The sequence below is a fragment of the Buteo buteo genome, chromosome 4, assembly GCF_964188355.1.
Source record: "Buteo buteo chromosome 4, bButBut1.hap1.1, whole genome shotgun sequence".
Classification (NCBI taxonomy): domain Eukaryota; kingdom Metazoa; phylum Chordata; class Aves; order Accipitriformes; family Accipitridae; genus Buteo; species Buteo buteo.
The window spans coordinates 40,124,702-40,145,008 of record NC_134174.1 but is presented as its reverse complement, the minus strand read 5'-3'; the positions used below and the strand labels follow the sequence as shown (position 1 = coordinate 40,145,008).

Here is a 20,307-nt window from a genome sequence, read left to right as displayed (position 1 = left end):
ACACTTGAAGAGGATGAATGGCAGCTTTTCTTTAATGATCATCACAGTCAGGCACTCTCTTTCCACCTCAGTGTCTGTTTGGGAGACACTCTACAAAGGAATTTTTTGGAGAGAAGGAGAGAAACGTGGGGTGGCAGCATTTGTCCAGTGCAGAAGATCTAACAGGATGCTGCTTAAACCACAAAGCTGGGATTAAGTGACTCTTGGGGTTCATACACAGGTACCCCTTGTATTGCAGGATTAAGTTCATCCTTGTTGCCTATTGACAAACCAACCTGATCGCAGAGGATAAATGTGATCTCACACTCTCCCAGTTTAAACAAACCTGGGATGAATCCACAGTCCTTTGCAGAAAGTATTTTGTCACTTTATAGGACAATATAGCACATGAGCACAGAAATATCCTTATCCTCAGTCTAGATCATATCCAATCCACCATGCACACCAGTGACCCTGATCTGTCAGAAGGAGAGGCTGTCACTACCTCCAGCAGGAGTAAGGGGTTACCGGTACCCAGACTTAGTAGCTGAGCACTGGCACAACGAGGGACACGCTTGCTGCGCAGACTTGCTCCCACAGCGGTGGAGGGACACACAGCCACGTAACAGCTAGTTCTCCAGTGAGAGACTGCTTGGTGGGCAGGGGAGTGGTCCACATTTTAACCTTGTGCTATATATATTTGTTGATGTTTTGCAGTTATTTCTATGCACTTTATTTTATTCCAAAATTACATCAAACCTAACTTTCGGGAGGAAAAAAAATTAGGAGGGAATATTGTATAGCACAAACCCAAGAGTTAACAATAAAAATCTAATACTTTTTCACCAAGTTTCTACTAATCACAAGGACTAAACAGTGATCACACATGTAATGAAAGATAAATTTGTATCACAATTCCAAAATCTAATAAAATTCAATTATGTTGGTAAACTAAAATCCTACAAGAGTATAAGAGGCTGAGTTGAGAAGGACCATTATACTGCAACATTTAAAAAGACAGAAGAAGAGGCACCTTTACATACGTGGTAGGAAAAAGCTTTTTATTCTACGATTGTTGTTTTGTAGGAGAACACTGATGTTTCAAAAACACAGGAAATTGAAATTCAACAGTAACAGCACATACGCAGTGAAGGTGATTTAAATATTACATCTTCTACAAAAGAGGCCGAGATACAGTTATGTGATATTCAGCCTTCTCCCATCAAAGCAACTCCGGTCTGTATGCAATGCTAACTCCAGTAAGGAAATTGGACCCCAGAATTTCCCGTTGTCTAATTAGAAGCTAGAGATCTGCTGATCCTTAGTCAAAGTTGGGAAAGTCATCTTCGCCTTTGCCCATGAAAGGTTTGAAGTTCAGCTGTTGGTTTGTGTACCTGAGTCATACTTTGCCTTTATCAAAAGAACCAACAGAGCAGCAATAAAAAGTAAACTGTGTTTTGTTGTCTTATGCTGATTAAAAAAACAGACTCTGTCCTTTATATCTTAGATAATGAAAGACACTGAGGGTTCAAAAAAATCTATTTCCAAGAAAATTTCCTTTTCTTTCCATTTAAAAATCTAAAATTCCTTTTGTTGAATACAAAGCCGTCAAATTTGATTTTTGGAAACATCCTCATCATTAGTGGACTTCTCTTCCTTCCTGTGTTTAAAGAGTGACTGCTAGTGTCAAAACACAAGTTTTTTAGGGACCTCCCATGAGAATTCATTTCTTCCAAAGTGACCATAACATGCAGTCTTCTGGTAAATGGGCTTTTTTAGGTCCAAATCCCTGTGTGTATAATAAAAAGAAGAGAAAATTCCTCACATTAAGATACTTCATGATAACTACCATTAAAATCCTGATGTTGATATCCATTTCATGCCCTTAGTCTAGCAAGCATATTCTGGAGGTGCAAGCATACCAGTGAACATGTCCAATGGAGAACCATAAAAGTGACAATAAAACTTAAACGTGAAGTACTTTAGGGCTACAGGAAAAGTCCTCACTATTGAGTAATAATAATTTTAATGGAAAAGGTGAAATAACCTTCAATTCCTTTTATAAAACAAAACATATATATTTTTCACAGCAAAGTAACTTAAAATTCTTGGAATACAAAAGTTATTTTATTTTATTTGAATTCCACATACTATATAAGGCCAAATGCTGAAAGTATATGCTTCATATGAAACTTGAAAAGTACATCTGTTATTTTAAAAGACATGGCACAGTGGTAGATCCATAAAAAGTATCACCTGTGAAGACTCACAGAATGACAGAATGAGATAAAGTCTCTTTTGTACTGCATGGAACAATCCCATGCTAGTTCAAGAGGCTGACTCTTACATTGTAACATGTAATGGGGTTGCAATAAATCATTTCTAGGATGTGATCACCAAGGTATTTTCCTTTTTGTGTATTTCTATACCTGACAATGACTCCAGGCCGAAGATCAAAGTTTTTGTGCACAATGTCCAGCAGCTCTTTCTCTGTTTTTTGGGAAGTTCCATAAGTGAACAATGAAATGGACAGTGGATGAGCAACTCCAATAGCATAAGAAACCTAAGGCAAAAAGACACCCAAGTTAGCACAGCACCCTATAAACACACACCCTATAAAATTCAGTGGGCAACAGTATGCAACAGAACAAAGCATTAATTCATGAACCATCTTAGGAAAACTAAGGCCTCTCACTTCCTGTATTTGCACAATCTGTATTCATAGAAAAAAAGAGAAAACTTTGAAAATGCTGAGGTGTCTGGATAACTTTCTTCCCCATTATCCAGTCACCCCATGCTCATTTCCATGACAGTAAGTGTCAGAGGGTTGAGGGATCGATAAATGTCCAGAAAAACAGCCAATAAAATGAAAGCTAAATGAAAAGTTCCAGCTTCAAGAAGCTGATGGGCTATTTAGTGACATTACAGTGGTCTTGAACCAAGTACATCAAGGTCTTCTTTCTTTCTTCAACTCCAAGCCATCACCAAGACTGCTTCTACTACAATGTCTCATACAATGTGTATGGTGAAGCTGAAAAGGAAAAATTGTTTTGAGAAAAGCAACATTCACAGCAAACCATACCTGAACCAGAACACGGCGACAGAGCCCAGCTTTCACAAGAGACTTGGCCACCCAACGGGCTGCGTAGGCAGCTGAGCGGTCCACCTTCGTGTAGTCTTTGCCAGAAAAGGCACCACCTCCATGGGCTCCCCAGCCACCATAAGTATCCACAATGATCTTTCGACCAGTAACACCAGCATCACCCTGAATCAGCAAAAGAATTTGTGCATTTTACAATCAATTTTATTATAAGTCTCAAAGAATGCTATGCATCCTTCAGAAGACTACAACAACGTGTAAGTAAGATCACTATATATGGATTGCTGTGGGGTAGCTGAAGGAATGGACTTGCCTCACTGAGCTACAACAGTGGCTATAAATGTTCTTTAAAGCCAGATTCATAAGACAAGCCATTCACAAGTTGTGTTTGATATTCAACCAACCAGGTTTACATCTAGGTAGCTAGAGCATGCACTGCCTGTTTCAAAAGTAAACATTCTAGACAATGTGGAAATTTTGGTTTAGAAGTGACCTATCAATCACATCCAAACTGATTACAGAATATTGCTAACAAACTACGTGCCATATAAGAACCAGCGACAGATTTTACACCATTTAAAAAAAATAAAAATAGCAGGCTTTCATACCTTTTGGTCAAAAACTGAAGTTATGTGAATATTAAATAGCAGATGTCTTTTTTGTATATACCATCAAAAGGTATGTCAGTGCTACCTTATACATCATTTCATGGAGCCTGGCACCCAACACTTCCAGTGCAGTATCATAACACAGACTGTCATACAAATATGTGCTAAAAAACATATTTCCAGCCCCAAAATATTTATAGTCTAATTTAAACTATACACAACAGGTACAGAGCAGTAAGCAGTAATTGAGAAAGAAGGATTACGCCTTTCTAAGAACTGATACTCACAGAACAATATTCTAAAATATTAAATAAGGAAGTGCAGATAGCCTTCTAGCTGCCTACACAGCTATCCTGATTGCTCCTCACACGTACTTGATATTTTCATTTGATCTTGGTTAGCTGATCAGTATGTGACTAATTGTCTGACCCCCCCCAATTTATTAAATGCTTAAGCTTTCTGGTGTGAGTGGAATCATGCTCAAATTTGAAACTCAGTCTCCGCCTGTGCAGGCAGGTTTGAAATTCTTTGTCTACAGAATATCACGTCAGTAAAATGCAACTGCTGGACTGTTTGCATGGCAAACACAAGCGGAAAGTCAAAGTTTTTCTTAGAAAGACTGTGCATATACACAGAAGAAAACCTTTGGCACTGTTTGTTCCATTCTGCTAAGAAAGCAGCAAGGTATTAATCTGAATTGTAGATAGCTGAACTTGTTTAAAGGATCCTGTCCTCCTGGGGTTCTTCTGCTTGACTCAAACCTTAATTTGATGGCACAGACAGTTGCAATAACACCTTGTGTGCCATCATGACTTGACTGCAGAACTGAGTGAGAGGAAGAGAAATGGACAGCTGAAAGGAAAAAAAAAAAAAAACCACACCCCTCTTTTTAAAGGTGCTGAAAGAGCACAAATGCATTTGTATAGCTTGTGGAAGTCACTTTTGCGACGAGCTGTAATGTCCTCACAGTACCAGCGGGTGTTGCTGTTGGGAAAATGGTGATAGCAAAATTACTAATTTTGCCATAGCCAGAATTCAAGGTATCACCGGGCTCAAAAACATAAGGTGAAAATGCCAGGTGAAATACATGTGTCTTCCTTAGATGAACTGAGCTGGAGATTAAGACAGCATTCTATAGCTAGTGTTCTTAAAAATAAAACTGAGTAATATTCTTATGAAAAGTAATCAGAAAGTTGAAGACGTAAAAGACACGGAACAGTTATTTTCTGGTTGCCACAATGCTATTGTAAATTGCACAAGTGATGATAGCTGTTGTAAGGCCATGGACACACAGGCAGATTGACCCATATTAAGTAAACTTATCCCAGGTTTTAAAAGCAGCAAATATACACTGCAACATGCCTGTGTTTGTATGTGCAAACATCAGCACTACAGTTCCACCACAAGAGTAGAAAAAGTATTCCTGGTTGGCTTACCAAATGTAATTATATGACATTTTTAAATGGGTGCAGTTCGTTGCACACCTAAAAGATTTACATTTTTAATGGGTGCAGTCCAGTGCACACATGAAAATTTGTGTATGTGTAGCCTCCCACATTGGTTCATTTGCACCAAGTTACAGCTCAAGTTTGCCTCTCCATTTGTCCATAGTCTAGGATGTCAATGATACACAAAATTACAGTGATACAACCAATTCAACTACACAAAACCAAATTTTTTGTATAATCATTATTATAATGATTAATCTCAAGACCTTCCTACCTGTTCCATGGCACTGATGTAGAAAAGACACAGCACCTTAGAAATAATTCTGGCAAATTCCAGTAAATGAATGAATCTGAACAGCAAAGGAAAACCAATGTCTACTTGGATTTGTTGTAAAACTGGACCTAATTTCAGGAAGGAGCTTTGAAATTTTGCTGTGATAGTTCTGAAGGGAACTGAAGACTAAAACATTGGGAATGGTGAATTTGTTTTCAAAAACTAAATCTCAAAAGTCCTGATCCTACAGAGAGTGGAAGTTCTGTCTGACTTCTGTGAGTGCAGGATCACATTATAAATCCCAGCTCCTGCATTGCCTAGATAAAGCAAAAGCAACATCTATTTTCTCACCAGGAGAAGCCTATCAAGGGCTGATTTTCAGAACAGATGAACACCTTCAGCTCTCATTCGTGTCAGGCAGAACAATGCAAGCTCTACAGATCTGAAAATCAGGTTCACTCTAAGAGAAGTAAACGTTCTGTTGCCCAGCTCTCTGTCAGGAGTGCTTTCCAAGAGAAAGGATTGCTTGTCTCACTCAGTGCTGGACTTGAGAGGGTTTGAGGAAACCCAGAGCTGGGCTGTACATTCCACGCACAATGTAAGATGCAGCTCAACTTGCCTGCCTAGTCACAACACATGTATGATATAACCATGCCCTCAGAAGTTGCTTTGGCATCCTGCACATGAAACCCTGGGTGCTTCTCCCACATACAGCCGCAGTTAAAACTTCCACTAGGCAGCTTGCTTCTTACACCCTAGGACAGACATGCCAAAAAGCTGAGCATTTCTTTTAAGACACACACTCAATGACAAAAGCAAGCTGATAAAAGCACCAACACAATACAACACAACACAAACCTGAGGTCCTCCAATAACAAAACGTCCACTAGGTTGAAGGTGATAAATAGTTTTCTCATCCAAGTATTTTGCAGGGACAACAGCTTGGATCACACGCTCCTTCAGGGTTCTGCGCATATTCTCCAGCGAAATGGTTTCATCATGCTGCACAGAGATCACAATGGTGTGAACACGCACTGGGATGACTGCTCCGTTCTCCTGGATATACTGAACAGTGACCTGAACAGAACAGGGAGAAGGAAGAAGAAAAAAACAAAGTTGCTATAAGGTATATAACTGGTCTACATCAAACATCACACTATGCTATTCCAAGAGCAAAATTGTAGCAAAATGTCGATGCTGACATGCTAATGATCATTGCTCACATTGTTGCCAAGGTATGAGAAATGAAGCCTATTTTCTCACTCTTCATTTTTTCTGTGCTGGGGGGTGGGGGGGAAGACTCAGAAGGGACAATCTGATTTTCTCTGAAATTGCCCAAAATGTGCCTTTTGGTTGGGATTTCCAGAGAAACTCCCAAGCCTCAGAAATTTTTGTTCTCAGTGCATCTTCAAAAAGGCCAGCCCCAATCCCTAAAACCAAATAAATCCTTTGGATCTCCTGTCACTTTTTCAACGAGCACAGATGGCTTAGGTCTGAAGGGTTAAATGTTTCTTCCCTGGTAGGTGGTTAAGTGCTGCTCCTAACACTCTGATTCAGGTTAATCATTTTCCAACAGTCAAGGAGACAGTATCATAAGTGGTGGCTATGCTTTACCTGCTACTTGTAGGTTATATATCTGCTATTTGTAGGTTATCCTGATACTCTGAACACCATCACTTGCTGTCTTTAAAAATATTTAAGATTCCTGGAAAGAAAAAGTGTTAGTTTTCAACTATCTGGACTATCCATAGCAGTATTTACCTGTGTCTTAGAGTCCGGCCTCAGCCAAGGAAGTTCTCCATTACGCCTCAGCTCTGCTAACCTGGCATTCAGTTTATGAGCAAGAATAATTGTCAGAGGCATACATTCTTCTGTCTCATCTGTTGCATAACCAAACATCAAACCCTACAGGAGGAGAAGATATACTTCAGTCACTGTTAAAAGCACCACAAGCAAAGGCAATGAGATTTCATCTGAAGCAAAGAGTAAACAGTACCCTCAGGTTTACTTTCTGCTGCTTTACATTACAGTGCAAGAAGCCTAAACTCAGATCAGGCTCCAACATGTTACAGTGTAATGAGAAACAAACTACGTTCCTAGAATTTTTCACTGAAAGCCTGAAGGTTTTACATGTTGATCTGGAAACCTGGACAAAAAATGGAGATGTTTCTGTGAAAAAATCAGATTCTTTCACAGAAAAGAATTATTGGAGCAAAACAATTTGAGGACTATTCTGTCATGGGAAAGGTGTTATCATTAGCCTGGAAAAGTTGTAGAGGCTTTTATGTATGAATAGAGACACACATATACTGCAGCTCACATCTGAAATTTCAGTGGAATGGGATGTAAATACTCCATGAAGGACGTACTAGTCAACAGTTTAAGGCTCCTGCCTCAGACTTTCAATGCCACATGCTTCTAGTCACAGCTTCTACTGTTATTCAGTCATGTCCCCTGCATCAGATTATCATTTGTTAAAGAGTTAGCAGCATTTTCTTTCTCTTCATCCAGTGTATGTTGTGATAAAAAAAGAAAAAAGACAGGAAGGTACTTTGATACAATGGGAAGGGAGGCCATCAAAGTACCAAAGAAAGTCAGATATCTTTTCATTTTATGTAGTATTATGTCCCCATGACAGCATAAAAGCATTTTAATTTAGTCCTCAAGGGTTTTTTGAACAATATTAGCTTGGCTCCCGGACTCTCATATCTCCACTTATGGTTCTCAACAGCATTGTTACAAACGGGATATTACTACCAACGATAACTACTGTAAATGTTAAACTCATTCATACTGGCATCAGTCAGATTATGGAGTTTTTATGTTAGCATCTTTCTCTTGGGAACATACCATAATTGTCTACATATGTTATTTAGCTCATATAAGTGCAGCTTGGACAGCCTAATTATGTGGAACACCTATTACAATAGCTGCCTCTGGGAAATAAGTGAGAATTAAAAGTACCCTGGTGTATTTGCCTTCATTGGACTACTGCTGAAGACAGTTGAAACATTGCCTAATTTTTTGCTGTGTAAAATCTCAAGAGGTCTGTGAAAGTGAAAAGATCCTTTGCTTATTCCATCTTAGAAGACAAGGCTGGCTGCAAGATTAATGGTCTAAGGAATCTAAAGCTACTCAACAAAAACATGAAATGCATAAGCAAAAAAACTTTGCTAAGTTCTAAAGGACACATCCTCAGCTACTACAAACTGCCAGAGCTCTCCTGACTTGCATGGAGTGCTATAACGAACACCAGGCAAAAGTCTGCCCTCAAAGACCTTCCAACTGTTTTAATAATTTATTTATTTTTTTTTTTATTCTGGGGTAGCCCAAGATGGAAGTGTGGAAATTTTCACGTGGGTTTTGATTTAGAAAATAGGGCAATAAGACGGGGTAAACTTTTTCCATTCAAACAGCTTTGATGTTTTTAGATGTGATGTTATGTCTACCTGATCTCCAGCACCAACATCCTCTTCATCCCTGTGTAGATGAACACCTTGGGCAATATCAGGTGACTGCTGTTCCAGTGCCACTAAAACATTACAAGTCTTGTAGTCAAAGCCTATTTGGAAAAAAGAATAGTGTTGAATTAGCTTTTTCTGTCACAATTAAGGAAAGTAACATGGAATCATATGAAAAAAAATTTCTTTCTGAAGGATCCTACATTCAGAACTCAAAAATTAACTTCTATTTTTAATTAAATACAAGACTTGAAACCTTTTTTTTTGGGGGGGAGGTATATAGGGTTGCCTTTATTGCTTGTTACTGCTTGTTTTCTCTTGCACTGGCACCCTGTGCCAAGCCAATTCAGATTATGAATGTTTAACTGCAGAAAACTAGTCAAAAAAAGTAAATAATGAGCCTCTCCCAAATAAATAGTATTCAAAAACTCTACATAAATTCCTAGGAGCTGATGTTTTCAGCAACTGAAGGCTCTGCTCTCCGATACCTTTTTTGTAATACATGTAAAGCAGTGTCTGTACTTAAACCTCTTGTGAGAGTTTGTGTGAGAGCCACAAACAGAGAAAAAAACACAGATTGAAGTCTCACAGCAAATCTGGAAGTGGGAATTTACTTTACATTACTTTCAAAGATCAAAAGAAAGGTTTTTAAAAAGAAATTGAAAGACTTACAGAAGATTGTGGCAAAATTTTCCACCTGTTCATGGGTATATTAATAGTAACTTGCTTCTCTCCAAATCCAACCTTTCCTAGAACTGTAGCTACTGGCAGCTGCTGACCAATACACGTTCAGCCAACACAACACATATACATGTCCATATGCATATTATCCACTTGAAGAATGCTCTTCATCCTCTTTTAAGTAGGCTATGCATAGAAGAAAATTATATTTCTGTGTGCAATTGTTTGTTTTGGCTTTTTGTTTTACTTCTGCATAGAAATTGTTTTTTACTGGGTCACTGCATCTCCACTTATCATTTTTGGCAGTTAGGATAAAAAGGAGATTTATGACCTACTAGATTTGCCAGTGTTTTCTGAAAGCACTGCTGTTATGTGACGGTGGAGGTAACCTGCAGATGTGCTGCTATAATATTCTCCCACTAAAATCTCCCTGTAAATTGAATAGCAATTAAAGGACTGCAGGAAACAACTTTTTTTTAACCAAAAGCTCTTAAAAGTTACACTTCACTGTAACAGTATACTTGGAATATTTGTAATGTAGAAACAGATACATGGCAAATCAGAAAGTGAAATGTGTGTGGTATATAAAGCATTTTGTCTTTTTTATCATTTGGACATTACACAAACTGGATTTGGACTGCACACTCCTCAGTGTAGGTGGAGTTGTTCAGAGCACTTTGCACAGTGAGAACCTGCTTTACACCTGGGAATTCTAGATCCTACCACAGTACAAATATATAAAGGTACAATGAAATGAAGTAGGTTTCTTCCGTCTCTTTTGCACCAAGATGCATCAGTCAGCTTGCCAAATGAATAACCAAGATTCGAGTTCTCGCAAGTTTGGAGGAGTGGTAGATTCTGTGGCTCAAATTGCAGTTAACTGTTCTGGCCTAACAGCACAGTTCAAAGTATATTCTGCCTACTCCCTTTCAGTTTTAACTAATATATGATGGTTTTTCTACTTACTGGGTGTTGTGGTTTAACCCCAGCCAGCAACTAAGCACCACGCAGCCGCTCACTCACTCCCCCCCATACAGTGGGATGGGGGAGAAAATTGGGGAAAAGAAGTAAAACTCATGGGTTGAGATAAGAATGGTTTAATAGAACAGAAAAGAAGAAACTAATAATGATAATGATAACACTAATAAAATGACAACAGTAATAATAATAAAAGGATTGGAATGTACAAATGAGGCACAGTGCAATTGGTCACCACCCACCCACCGACACCCAGCTAGTCCCCAAGCGGCGATCCCTCACCCCCACTCCCCCCAGTTCCTATACTGGATGGGACGTCCCATGGTATGGAATACCCTGTTAGCCAGTTTGGTTCAGCTGCCCTGGCTGTGTCCTGTGCCAACTTCTTGTGCCCTTCCAGCTTTCTTGCTGGCTGGGCATGAGAAGCTGAAAAATCCTTCACTTTAGACTAAACATTACTTAGGAACAACTGAAAACATCAGTGTTATCAACATTTTTCACATACTGAACTCAAAACATAGCACTGTACCAGCTAACTAGGTAGACAATTAACTCTATCCCAGCTGAAACCAGGACACTGGGATAAAGCCAGCAAGTGTATCCCGTCGCACCATGTAAGCAGCTTTCACACAGGATATTCAGTTTTTATCAGGCTTGCTAAAGCCCGTATATGGAAGTGATGACAGACCTGGTTTGCAGTTGCCTATTGCTTGCTCTTCAAGGATTTCATGAGTTTTTCCACCAACCTTTAGCTGAATCATCATAGCCAATATGTCTAATTGCATCTCGGACAACTCGTTGATAATCCACAATAGCACGAGATGTGATCTCCCCACAGAGCAACACCATTCCTGTCTTACATACTGTCTCTGAGAAGAGAGATGAAAACAGGATTACAACAGCATAGTAACCCTGCCCACTAAGACAAATAACTATGATGATGGTGATTTTGACAGGTCTGCTGTATACATACAGTGTAAGTCCTTTCTACCCATATTTTTAGCATTATTAGCTCCTTCTACAACAAATTCTTTTCATATTCACCATATGTCTGAAAGTAAGGAAAAGACTAATGTGTCCAATTTACAAATGGGAGAGTCAAAGCACTGAGCAAGATACAGTGATATGCACAGATTTTAGGGAAGTAATAGCATTAAACTGTGATTTCTAAATCCACTTAATCACTCTGAGATACATACTGAGGCTAAAAAAACCTCATCAGTGATCAACTATTTTGAAAACTTGCCTCCAGTCCCAGGAGGAAGAATGTGAAGATGGGGTTTAGTTACATAATGCATGAACTGGGGTAATGACCTGAGAGTGGACAGTACAACTCTTTCTGAAGAGATTTAAAAAACCAAGCACTTATGGGGACTTAGACTGAAAAAATTAGTACTTTATTAAATATAGTAAGTGAACTTTTCAACAAAACAATATTAAAATATTCTTTCAAAAGTCCACTGTAATGAAGCCAAATCTGTTTCTCCTAGGAAAATTCAGTCCACACACAAAATTAACTATCCTACCCTTCTACAGCCTGCTTAGGCTTCAATCTTTATAAAAACTTTTACTGTTTCTTTTCATCTGTCCTTCTCTTGAAGACTGTAATTCTTATGTAATTTTTTGAGAGTAAAGTGAGTTAGCAAATAATAGCATTAAACTCTTTGCAAACATCATAAAAAAAGAACAGTGACCAGGTGATGACTTAAAACAGCAGATAACTTACCACAAGCAACCTTGGCATTCGGGTCCTGTTTGAGATGGGCATCTAGTACAGCATCGCTGATTTGATCACAGATTTTATCTGCAAGACATCAAAGTTGTGATTCAAAACCATAGCACTCAATACAAAACACGGACTGTCTGCCTCACTTTGAATAGGTAGGTATTTCAGCAAGGAATTCTTTAATTGCTTCTTACTGGAGTATTTAAGCTAGCTAAACAGAAAGACATACGAAACATCCTGCAAGCAAAGTCAGTAGATAAAATGGGGAATTTACTTACTGGTGTAAACTAATACTGACTACAACTTTACCCGTAGTTTTCTGCACTTAAGTGTGAAACAAGTATGTTATGCATAGAATTACCCGAGAGGCTGAGAGGCTTTACTCCCAGCCTTCTCCTTCTCTAACACCACAAGCCAATACAGCATGCACTCCACATCAGTAGTATTCTAACAGGAAGGTGATATTCCACCGTCAACTTCCATCTCCCCAGCAGAAAGTTAGACTGTACCTGACCAACACTGCTGGTAAAGCCTGAGAAAGTGTTTAGATTAATACGGATAATGCACAGCTCAGTCAAGTGGCTGTTCTGGGTTTGCTCCTTCTTACTGCTTCCCACCATCCTGCAATGCCATCTTCTAATAATCGCTGCAGCCCACCTAAGGCAGGGCAGTGAGTAACACACGCAGAAACAAGAAGGGGTTACCAACTGAAGTCTGCTTGAGGTAAATCTTGAGTATATCTTCAGTTACATCCCAAATACAAAGTTTTCAGCTCAGCTTTATCAAAATAATATTTTCTTTTTCTTTCTTTCTTTCTTTTCTTACCTTTTTAATGAATAATGAATCTTAATCAAATAATGTAGCTAATCTAATGAACACAAAAGGGCAGCAGCCATAACAATGCCTTCCACATGAAGACGGTAATTTTTCTCATATAATTTAATTTTATCATCTTTAAAAAAGTCTAGTATTGCATACTATGTTTAGATGTTGCCATAACATGCTGTGTGGCAAAATAAATTAATCTCCTGCCTTGCCATTTGCAACACAATCTGTTGGAAAGCAATGTTTTGTAAGAGTATGTCATTAGAGACTTTTAATCTCAAGTCAAATTCTCATTTTTTTCATGAGGAATATGTACATTTAGCTGAGAGGGACAAATCAAAGACTAGAGAACTAATGTCGTTCTGACACTCTTATCTCCCTTATTAACCACTTCAACACAAAAAGAATGAATACAGAAGACAATTAGCAAATGTAGGCTGCATTGGAACTTTCAGCCTTGCAAGAACTGTACAGGGATTACTAAATCTGGGACAATTATTACCAAACAAGAATCAGACACCATTCTTGCAATTTAGTTAGAAGTCCAAATGAACCTTGTTTAGCAGGACTGGGGACAAAGGTGGCAGGTGTGATTAAAATGTCTCTCTGCTTGCTCTCTTCAAAGTTTCCATTTTTCTAAGGAAATACAGCCATATTTTCGAGCATAAAACCAAAAATTGTTGATGAAAATACGTGGGTTTTTATTACCTGGGTGGGACAACAGAGCAACTGGGATAGGATGACCTTCTCAGTGCAGGTCCAATGCCCTGCAGTAAACTCCTAGTGATTGGGACTGCTTTGTAGTCTTTTTTTCACCACCCAGAGTTTCTATGCCAGGAACAACCTTTACCCTGTCCTTGCTCCACATGAAGCATGTCTCACCTGCATTAAATGCCAGTGTCCCATGTTTGCCTAAGTTCCCTGTATGGCACATACAGGGATATTACATGGATTCTTTCCAAAACATTCAAGAAGAGTACAGGTAATCCTGTATGACTAATTCATCCTCATTTCTCCTTGTGGCACCCATCTGGTACAAAGAACCTTATGTCGGTTTTGCATGCTGTGGTTGAAATTAATTTATGAACTAAAACTTTCATGAAATGTCTCAAGGGAACATTAACCATAGTATGCAGTGAAATCAATAAGTGAAGATTTAAAGGATGTTTTCAGGTTTTGGGTTTTTTTTTGCATGAACTCTATCATTAGTATCTACAGTATTTCATGGATATTGGTAGATAGAAAAACAGCTCTCTTGCTTCCCTCTCAGAGCAATAACACAGCAAACATTCATGAACAAAAAGCATAGTCCACATTTACAGAAAGGGAGAGTTTGTCTTACAAAACTGTTACACTGAAAAGATCATGACAGAAAACTAGATGAACAGTCATCCATAGAAATGAAATTATCTCCATACAATAGCATTAGTGAGACTGCTACAGAAATACTAGATTTTGGTGATGGTATTCCAAAGGTGACCTTAAGAAGCTGCGGGAAGGTTTAGGACACACTGAGAAGAATGTCCCCAAATTACAAAAGTCTATATCTTACAGGATGAAATCAATCAAGCTCAATCTAGTTTTGAAAGGCTGAAGGAAAGGCAACCTGCCAGAGGAAATCATTAAAGGCATTAGGATCACAAACTCTAAAAAACTAAAAATAATATGATGAGAGAAAAGGTTTTGTCTGATGGACAATAATGTAACTATTCCAGTTGATAGCTGAAAATTAAAGAAAGAAAGATAAAGATTCAAAAAGGAAAATAATAAAAAAGTGAGAGCCATTGAAACCATTCATCTGGAGGTATGCAGGATTCTTTGTTCCTTCAAATCCCTAGATGAAAATTGGATATCTTTTTAAAAGGCATGAATGAAATTCAACCATCATTTACTAGCACGTTTGAAGAATTCTTGCACAAAATATTATTACCCGTGTATGAAGGTTAGACCAGATTATATGTCAGAGGTCCCTTCTGGTCTTTAAAATCTATGTGAGAATTTAATTAATTAAAATGATAAATTAGAATAATTTAATCAACTATGCTGATAGCACACCTTTAGATTAAAATAGGCTGAGACAAATCAGCTTGACAATTCATGTCATATCTGATTGTTGGTGCAACAACCAGCAGTTCTACTGCAACTAGATCCAAATACAGATACAGATATATCTATCAAGACTGGAAAGAGAAATCTAGCTGGATGATTGGCTGATTAATGCATTAAATTAAAGGCATGCCTGTTAGTAAAGGTCCCTGGTGTAAAATAAAACCAGGCATTCTATTTTTAGCAATGCTTAGCAGGCTTTGTGCACCCTTCATTCTGTTATTTAAATTTCTCATCTCAACCATCCCATTTCTCTTATTAGCTGCTAAATGTGGCAGGATATGTTTGTCCATTCTTTCCTTCCTTTTTGTGTTCCTTCTCTTTTGGAAACAGGGAAAGCATAATGGACCACCTCTGGTGAAGCATTATCATCTTAAAAAATGATGTAATATGTAAGAATTCAGTTCATGCATACCGTCATGTAGTGAATTACTATCCAATAGGATAAATATTGCAAAAGGATGTCTAGGCTGAGGATTCCTTGACTGAACAGGAAAGTATTAGCTAACCATGAATTCTTTTCATGAAATCCAATCATCCCACAGATCCAGCCTTATGGCAGAGATGTCAATTAGCTGTAAAACAGCTCTTGCTAACTATAAAAGGAATGAATGAGTCTAGGACACCTGATGATAAACCCTACTCAAATGCCCAGTTGACAAATTATGAAGCAAAGGAGGCATTCAACAGCAAAAGTGATCTCCAATAATTAGAAGGAGCTTCACAGTTTTCCAGACAGATGGACCTAAGTTTGTTATGTGAATCTAGACTATGTAAGAGCCTAACACAAGCTGTGACATCTGCAAGTTCTCAGGACCTCCCCAGGAATTCAGTTTCATGGATTCACCACATACACGCACACACACACACACACACACATCTATGAATAGCAGTAACAATTGAAAATTTAATTCAAAAAAGCTCCACCCCCTGAAGAACAACAAACAGGTACAACCACAATTCTGGCTTTGATGGTGTAGTAAATATAATAAACATTGAACATTTCAAAAGGTCAGGTTGATTTGCTTAAAAACCTGTGATCATCAAAATAAAATTTGGTATTTTTAAGGATACATTATTTATATCAACAGAAAAAAATATTTTAAACTAGAAGCTGAAATTATGTATTCAAATTTGATAAACTGAGCAAGTCTCAGTTTTCTGGTGAAAAATTAAAACAGTCAAGAAACACAGATACTTATCATGAGCACTTCATCAAAAAATAGGCTTTCCACCAAAAAAAGTTTCACTGGAAAGACTTCAAATAGCTGAATTGTGCTGTATTACATTTTTCCTATTTAAAAGATTCTTGAGGAGTGCTAATTGATAACTGCAGTTGTACTTTAATATTAATACTACACTGTTTAAATATCTTGTACATCTGTTCTCTTTGTTCAATACACAGTTTACTGAAGTATTATGTATATTGTTAAGTCTATACAATGTTAGATATTGTTAAGTATGTATAATATTAGATATGACATGCAAGCATCAACTTGCTGAAAAGATCTGCATTTTCTGTTTGTTTGTTTTTCCTTTTGTGATTCTTTTTCTGTGACTATCCAGAAGATGAAACATATGGTTTTAATATGGTTGAAAAATCTGAGGGTGCTTTTAGCAGATGTTTTCTCTTATATTTTTAAAGAGACTCCTTGATACTTACTGGGAAACTGAATGACACTCTGTTTGCAGGCAATTCCACCTGAAGTCACACCAGATAGGGGAAGGAATTAATCCTAAGTGGTTTGGCACCTGTAAGACATTGTGGGTCAGAGAAACACACAATGCCTTTCAAAGCACATTGAAACCATTGTGCAGCACGGACAGACGCTACTGGACAAAGCAAAATGGAGCAGTGACAGAAAACAGCTATCTAAAAAAAATCTCTTCTCCATGCTACTATCTATGTGCTTTTATTATATTGAAATGAAGAAGTCACATGTAAGTCTACAGAGTTTGGAATTTACCCCACTAAATGCCAAGATTAAAGACCTGGAAGGAAATCCCAAATTTTATACCCAAGTGACTTTGAAGAATTTGGACTGAGAGGACAGGATAAACAGAGTCTTCTATAAAGTCTTTGGGGAGCATAGGTAATACCTGTATGTTAATTATTGCCAGCTATTACTTGCTTGTATGGAATTTGGGCTTCTCAGTGACACACAACTCTTAGGCATTGCACAGGTATAAGGTGGTTCTTTGTATAGCCAAATAAATAAGCATGTAACTTCTCTTGCTTTGTTTATTGTGAAGGAGGTCTCCATTAAAGCATTCAGTCCTCAGCTAATATAATCGGAACAATTCAAATTTCCACCAGACAAAGATCTGGTTCAAGATCTTTACTTCACGTAATGCCCTCTAGCAAAATTATACTATCATGTACAGAAGAGAAAGAATCAAGAACAAGGAAATTAGCCATTTGGTATCAAACAGAGGAACTCAAAACTCACAATAAAATGCTAGTGCTACTGATAATGTCAGAAGCCCAACTACAGCATCAGAACACTGGGACCCATTTTAAGAAATAGCCAAGATTTACCTGGGTGATAAAAACCTAATGGCATGTGTACACCTCTCATGTAAAACCACAGACAGGGAAAAGGGGGGTTGGCCAGGATGTAAGGGTGATCAATTCGCTGTCAGGAACTAGAGCTATCACTGAGATGATTAAGACCTATTGCTGGGCTGTGTTCAGGAACAAGATTTTGTAGGACCACCCAGAGTACTGTCAACCTGTCCTCCCTTGATCTGCAATATCTGTATCTTTCCTTTGTCATAGGCGTTAGGGTTTTCAGTACCCTACATGAAGACCCAGGCTGAATAAGAAAGTATAAGCATCACAGTCTTGAAAATGTAATTTCAGTTTCCCACTCCCTCTACAATAAGCCTCTGGGGTTGCCACTTTTTGCACCTCACAGCACCCAGAGATCTGCCAGTCGAGAGGCTGTACACAAACCTAACAAGTGGTAATGTTGTTTCTCAATGGCCTGCGGCGTATTTCAGCACAGGAGGAAAATAACGCTCATGGGTCTTAAAAGAAGCCCTACTGAGGGCCAATAGAGTTTTGGGAAATAAAGACGGGAATGTGAATAAGAACTAAAAAACAGGCCAAATTCTAAAACAAGAAACAAGACAAAAAGAGAATTGATAAAGGAAGGAAACCATGGGACAAAGCTAAACCTGGGGACTCGGTTAAACTCTTCCTGTTCTAAGACTTACCTATTATTGCCCCAGGGGGATTAAAAATAATGATTTGAGTTGCATAAATTGTGACCTCTCATTTCTGGAAATACCATCATCAATTTAAAATTACCATATTGTATAATGTTATGTTTCCTATGAAACTACATTGCGCTACAGACGCTGGACGTAATTATATAAATTTGAGATGGGACCTATGTCCCAAGGACTGAATGTGGTTGTCATTTTCTGATTGTGTTACATCAGAAAGAACCCCAACTGGCTTAACCTGATGTAGCTGCCTTGACAGTGGCAGAGGTGTACTCAATTGCATCAGCCATGGATTTGATCTGCAGTAGTAAGTTAATACTATAGAAGTGTATCAGAATTGTACACATAAAATTCTCACAGCTAACCTTTTTATTCTCTGCTATGTCATTCCACCCATTTATGATTTAATCACAAAACACGAGTACAGACTTGAAAAAGAAAAAGGTACAGGATGCTAAATCAGCTTCTAAAATAAATACACTTTTCAGGACATCAAACAGTCTATTGTCCCCTGGCCTCACTTGGGGGAACACTTGCTGCTGACATAAGGTGCATGTTTATGGCCGACAAATATTTGTTTTCAATAAAAATGAACTAAGCTCTGCTGACCATATATAAAGTTTAGCAAATAACTGTCCACTATTTGCTTAAGCAATTCCATATATTGCATCAGATGATGATGGAATGGGGGGGGGGGAAGTTACCAACTTTGCCATGTGCAGCTGCTGGGACCATTGATTTTTAGAGGCTTTAAAATAGCCTGCTTAGAGATATTCTTGTCGTGGGTGAGTTTTAGAGCAAGCATATATGCAGGACAGTTCCACAGGGCCCATAAAGATACAGCACTTGAGAAGCAAGCTATGCATTCTTATCCATATGTGAAACTTGAGTCTATCAGAGATATGGTAGTGTCTCCACAGTAATACTGAAAGAAATTCAGATGAAAAGGAAGGAGTAGCAACCATAAACCCCACTGCCCTCCTCAGTGTAACACACACCCTGCAAAAGCACGTCAACTCCTGTTGGAAGCATCCTAGTTATAGCGGTTCTATAGTTTATATGGACAAGGTCCAATAGAAATGAAATCAAAAGCACCCCATTACAAATAACTTCTATAATAAGATTAATAGCAGATGAATTCTTCTTCAGGCTTTTAAAACATTTTAAATGAAAATATTATTCTTTTTACACATACGCCAGAGCTGGTTTCTTACCTGGATGTCCTTCCCCCACTGACTCTGATGTGAACATGAAAGCCCCTTCATCATCCAGCGTGTAATCACATAAACCATCCACCGGCCCATTCATGATTGTGATGCTTTTCCTGATGGATTACTACAAACAGTGGTTGAAGAGTCCTACCTTTAGTGCCTTCTCTTAAAGGAGAAGGTTGTTTGTCAGCAGGACTGTTGCTGTCTTCACTTATTACCTCTTATACTAACTTGAATTTCAGTGTGTGAAATCAGCATGTGCTTGCATCTGTGTGTGCATGCAAGGAGTATGCATGTGCCTGAAGTCTGTATCCCTACCTAGTCTGATCTGTCAGTCCCTGAGCTGCTCCTATATATGGAAAAGTGAAAGTGCCTAGATAATCATGTGAGGAAAATGGAAGAGCCCATTTCTTGGCAGGGGAGTTAGTTAACTTTAGGATATTTCACTAATTAACCCAATTCTTGGAAACATTCTGGATTCAACCCGTGCAAGAGTGGTTATCTTAGCAACTCAACTGAGCATGAAGAAATGCAGGAGTAATGGTGACGGTTCAGGTCAGCTGCTTCTTCAGTTTGTGTCTCCCCTAATTCTGGGATCTATGTTGTGGTTGTAGGTTTACAGGGATAGATAAAAAAATCTGTAAATGCATGTCTTTCCTAGCAAGAGACTGGAAGAAGT

At 38.3% G+C, this 20,307-nt stretch overlaps 1 protein-coding gene across 4 annotated transcripts; it reads right to left on the bottom strand.

Annotated features, from left to right (window-relative positions):
- Nucleotides 1-1,019: 1,019 nt before the first annotated feature.
- On the bottom strand, nt 1,020-19,978 carry MAT1A (methionine adenosyltransferase 1A). Of its 4 annotated transcripts, XM_075026901.1 has the most exons (10): nt 19,780-19,957; nt 16,850-16,938; nt 12,256-12,333; nt 11,276-11,398; nt 8,859-8,971; nt 7,171-7,314; nt 6,268-6,486; nt 3,062-3,244; nt 2,409-2,542; nt 1,020-1,768 (listed from the first exon to the last, which is right to left on the bottom strand). In XM_075026901.1, the coding sequence occupies exons 4-10, from the start codon at nt 11,376-11,378 to the stop codon at nt 1,666-1,668; spliced, it is 999 nt and encodes a 332-aa protein (XP_074883002.1). In that variant the 5' UTR covers nt 11,379-11,398; nt 12,256-12,333; nt 16,850-16,938; nt 19,780-19,957; the 3' UTR covers nt 1,020-1,665. The 4 variants fall into 4 exon arrangements, with proteins under 4 accessions (XP_074883002.1, XP_074882999.1, XP_074883000.1 ...); XM_075026898.1 differs by lacking the exon at nt 16,850-16,938 and having other exon boundaries at nt 19,632-19,978; XM_075026899.1 differs by lacking the exon at nt 16,850-16,938 and having other exon boundaries at nt 11,218-11,398; nt 19,780-19,963.
- Nucleotides 19,979-20,307: the final 329 nt, after the last annotated feature.

What these genes read in the sequence shown, in the direction of transcription:
- MAT1A (XM_075026898.1), bottom strand. Translation starts at nt 19,725, where the DNA reads ATGAATGGGCCGGTGGATGGTTTATGTGATTACACGCTGGATGATGAA. An exon ending in GGCCGGACTCTAAGACACAG is followed by an intron (nt 6,487 to 7,170) that starts GTAAATACTGCT and finishes TGTTCTGTTCAG; the next exon opens with GTCACTGTTCAGTATATCCA. An exon ending in TTGTTATTGGAGGACCTCAG is followed by an intron (nt 3,245 to 6,267) that starts GTTTGTGTTGTG and finishes TTGCTGATTCAG; the next exon opens with GGTGATGCTGGTGTTACTGG.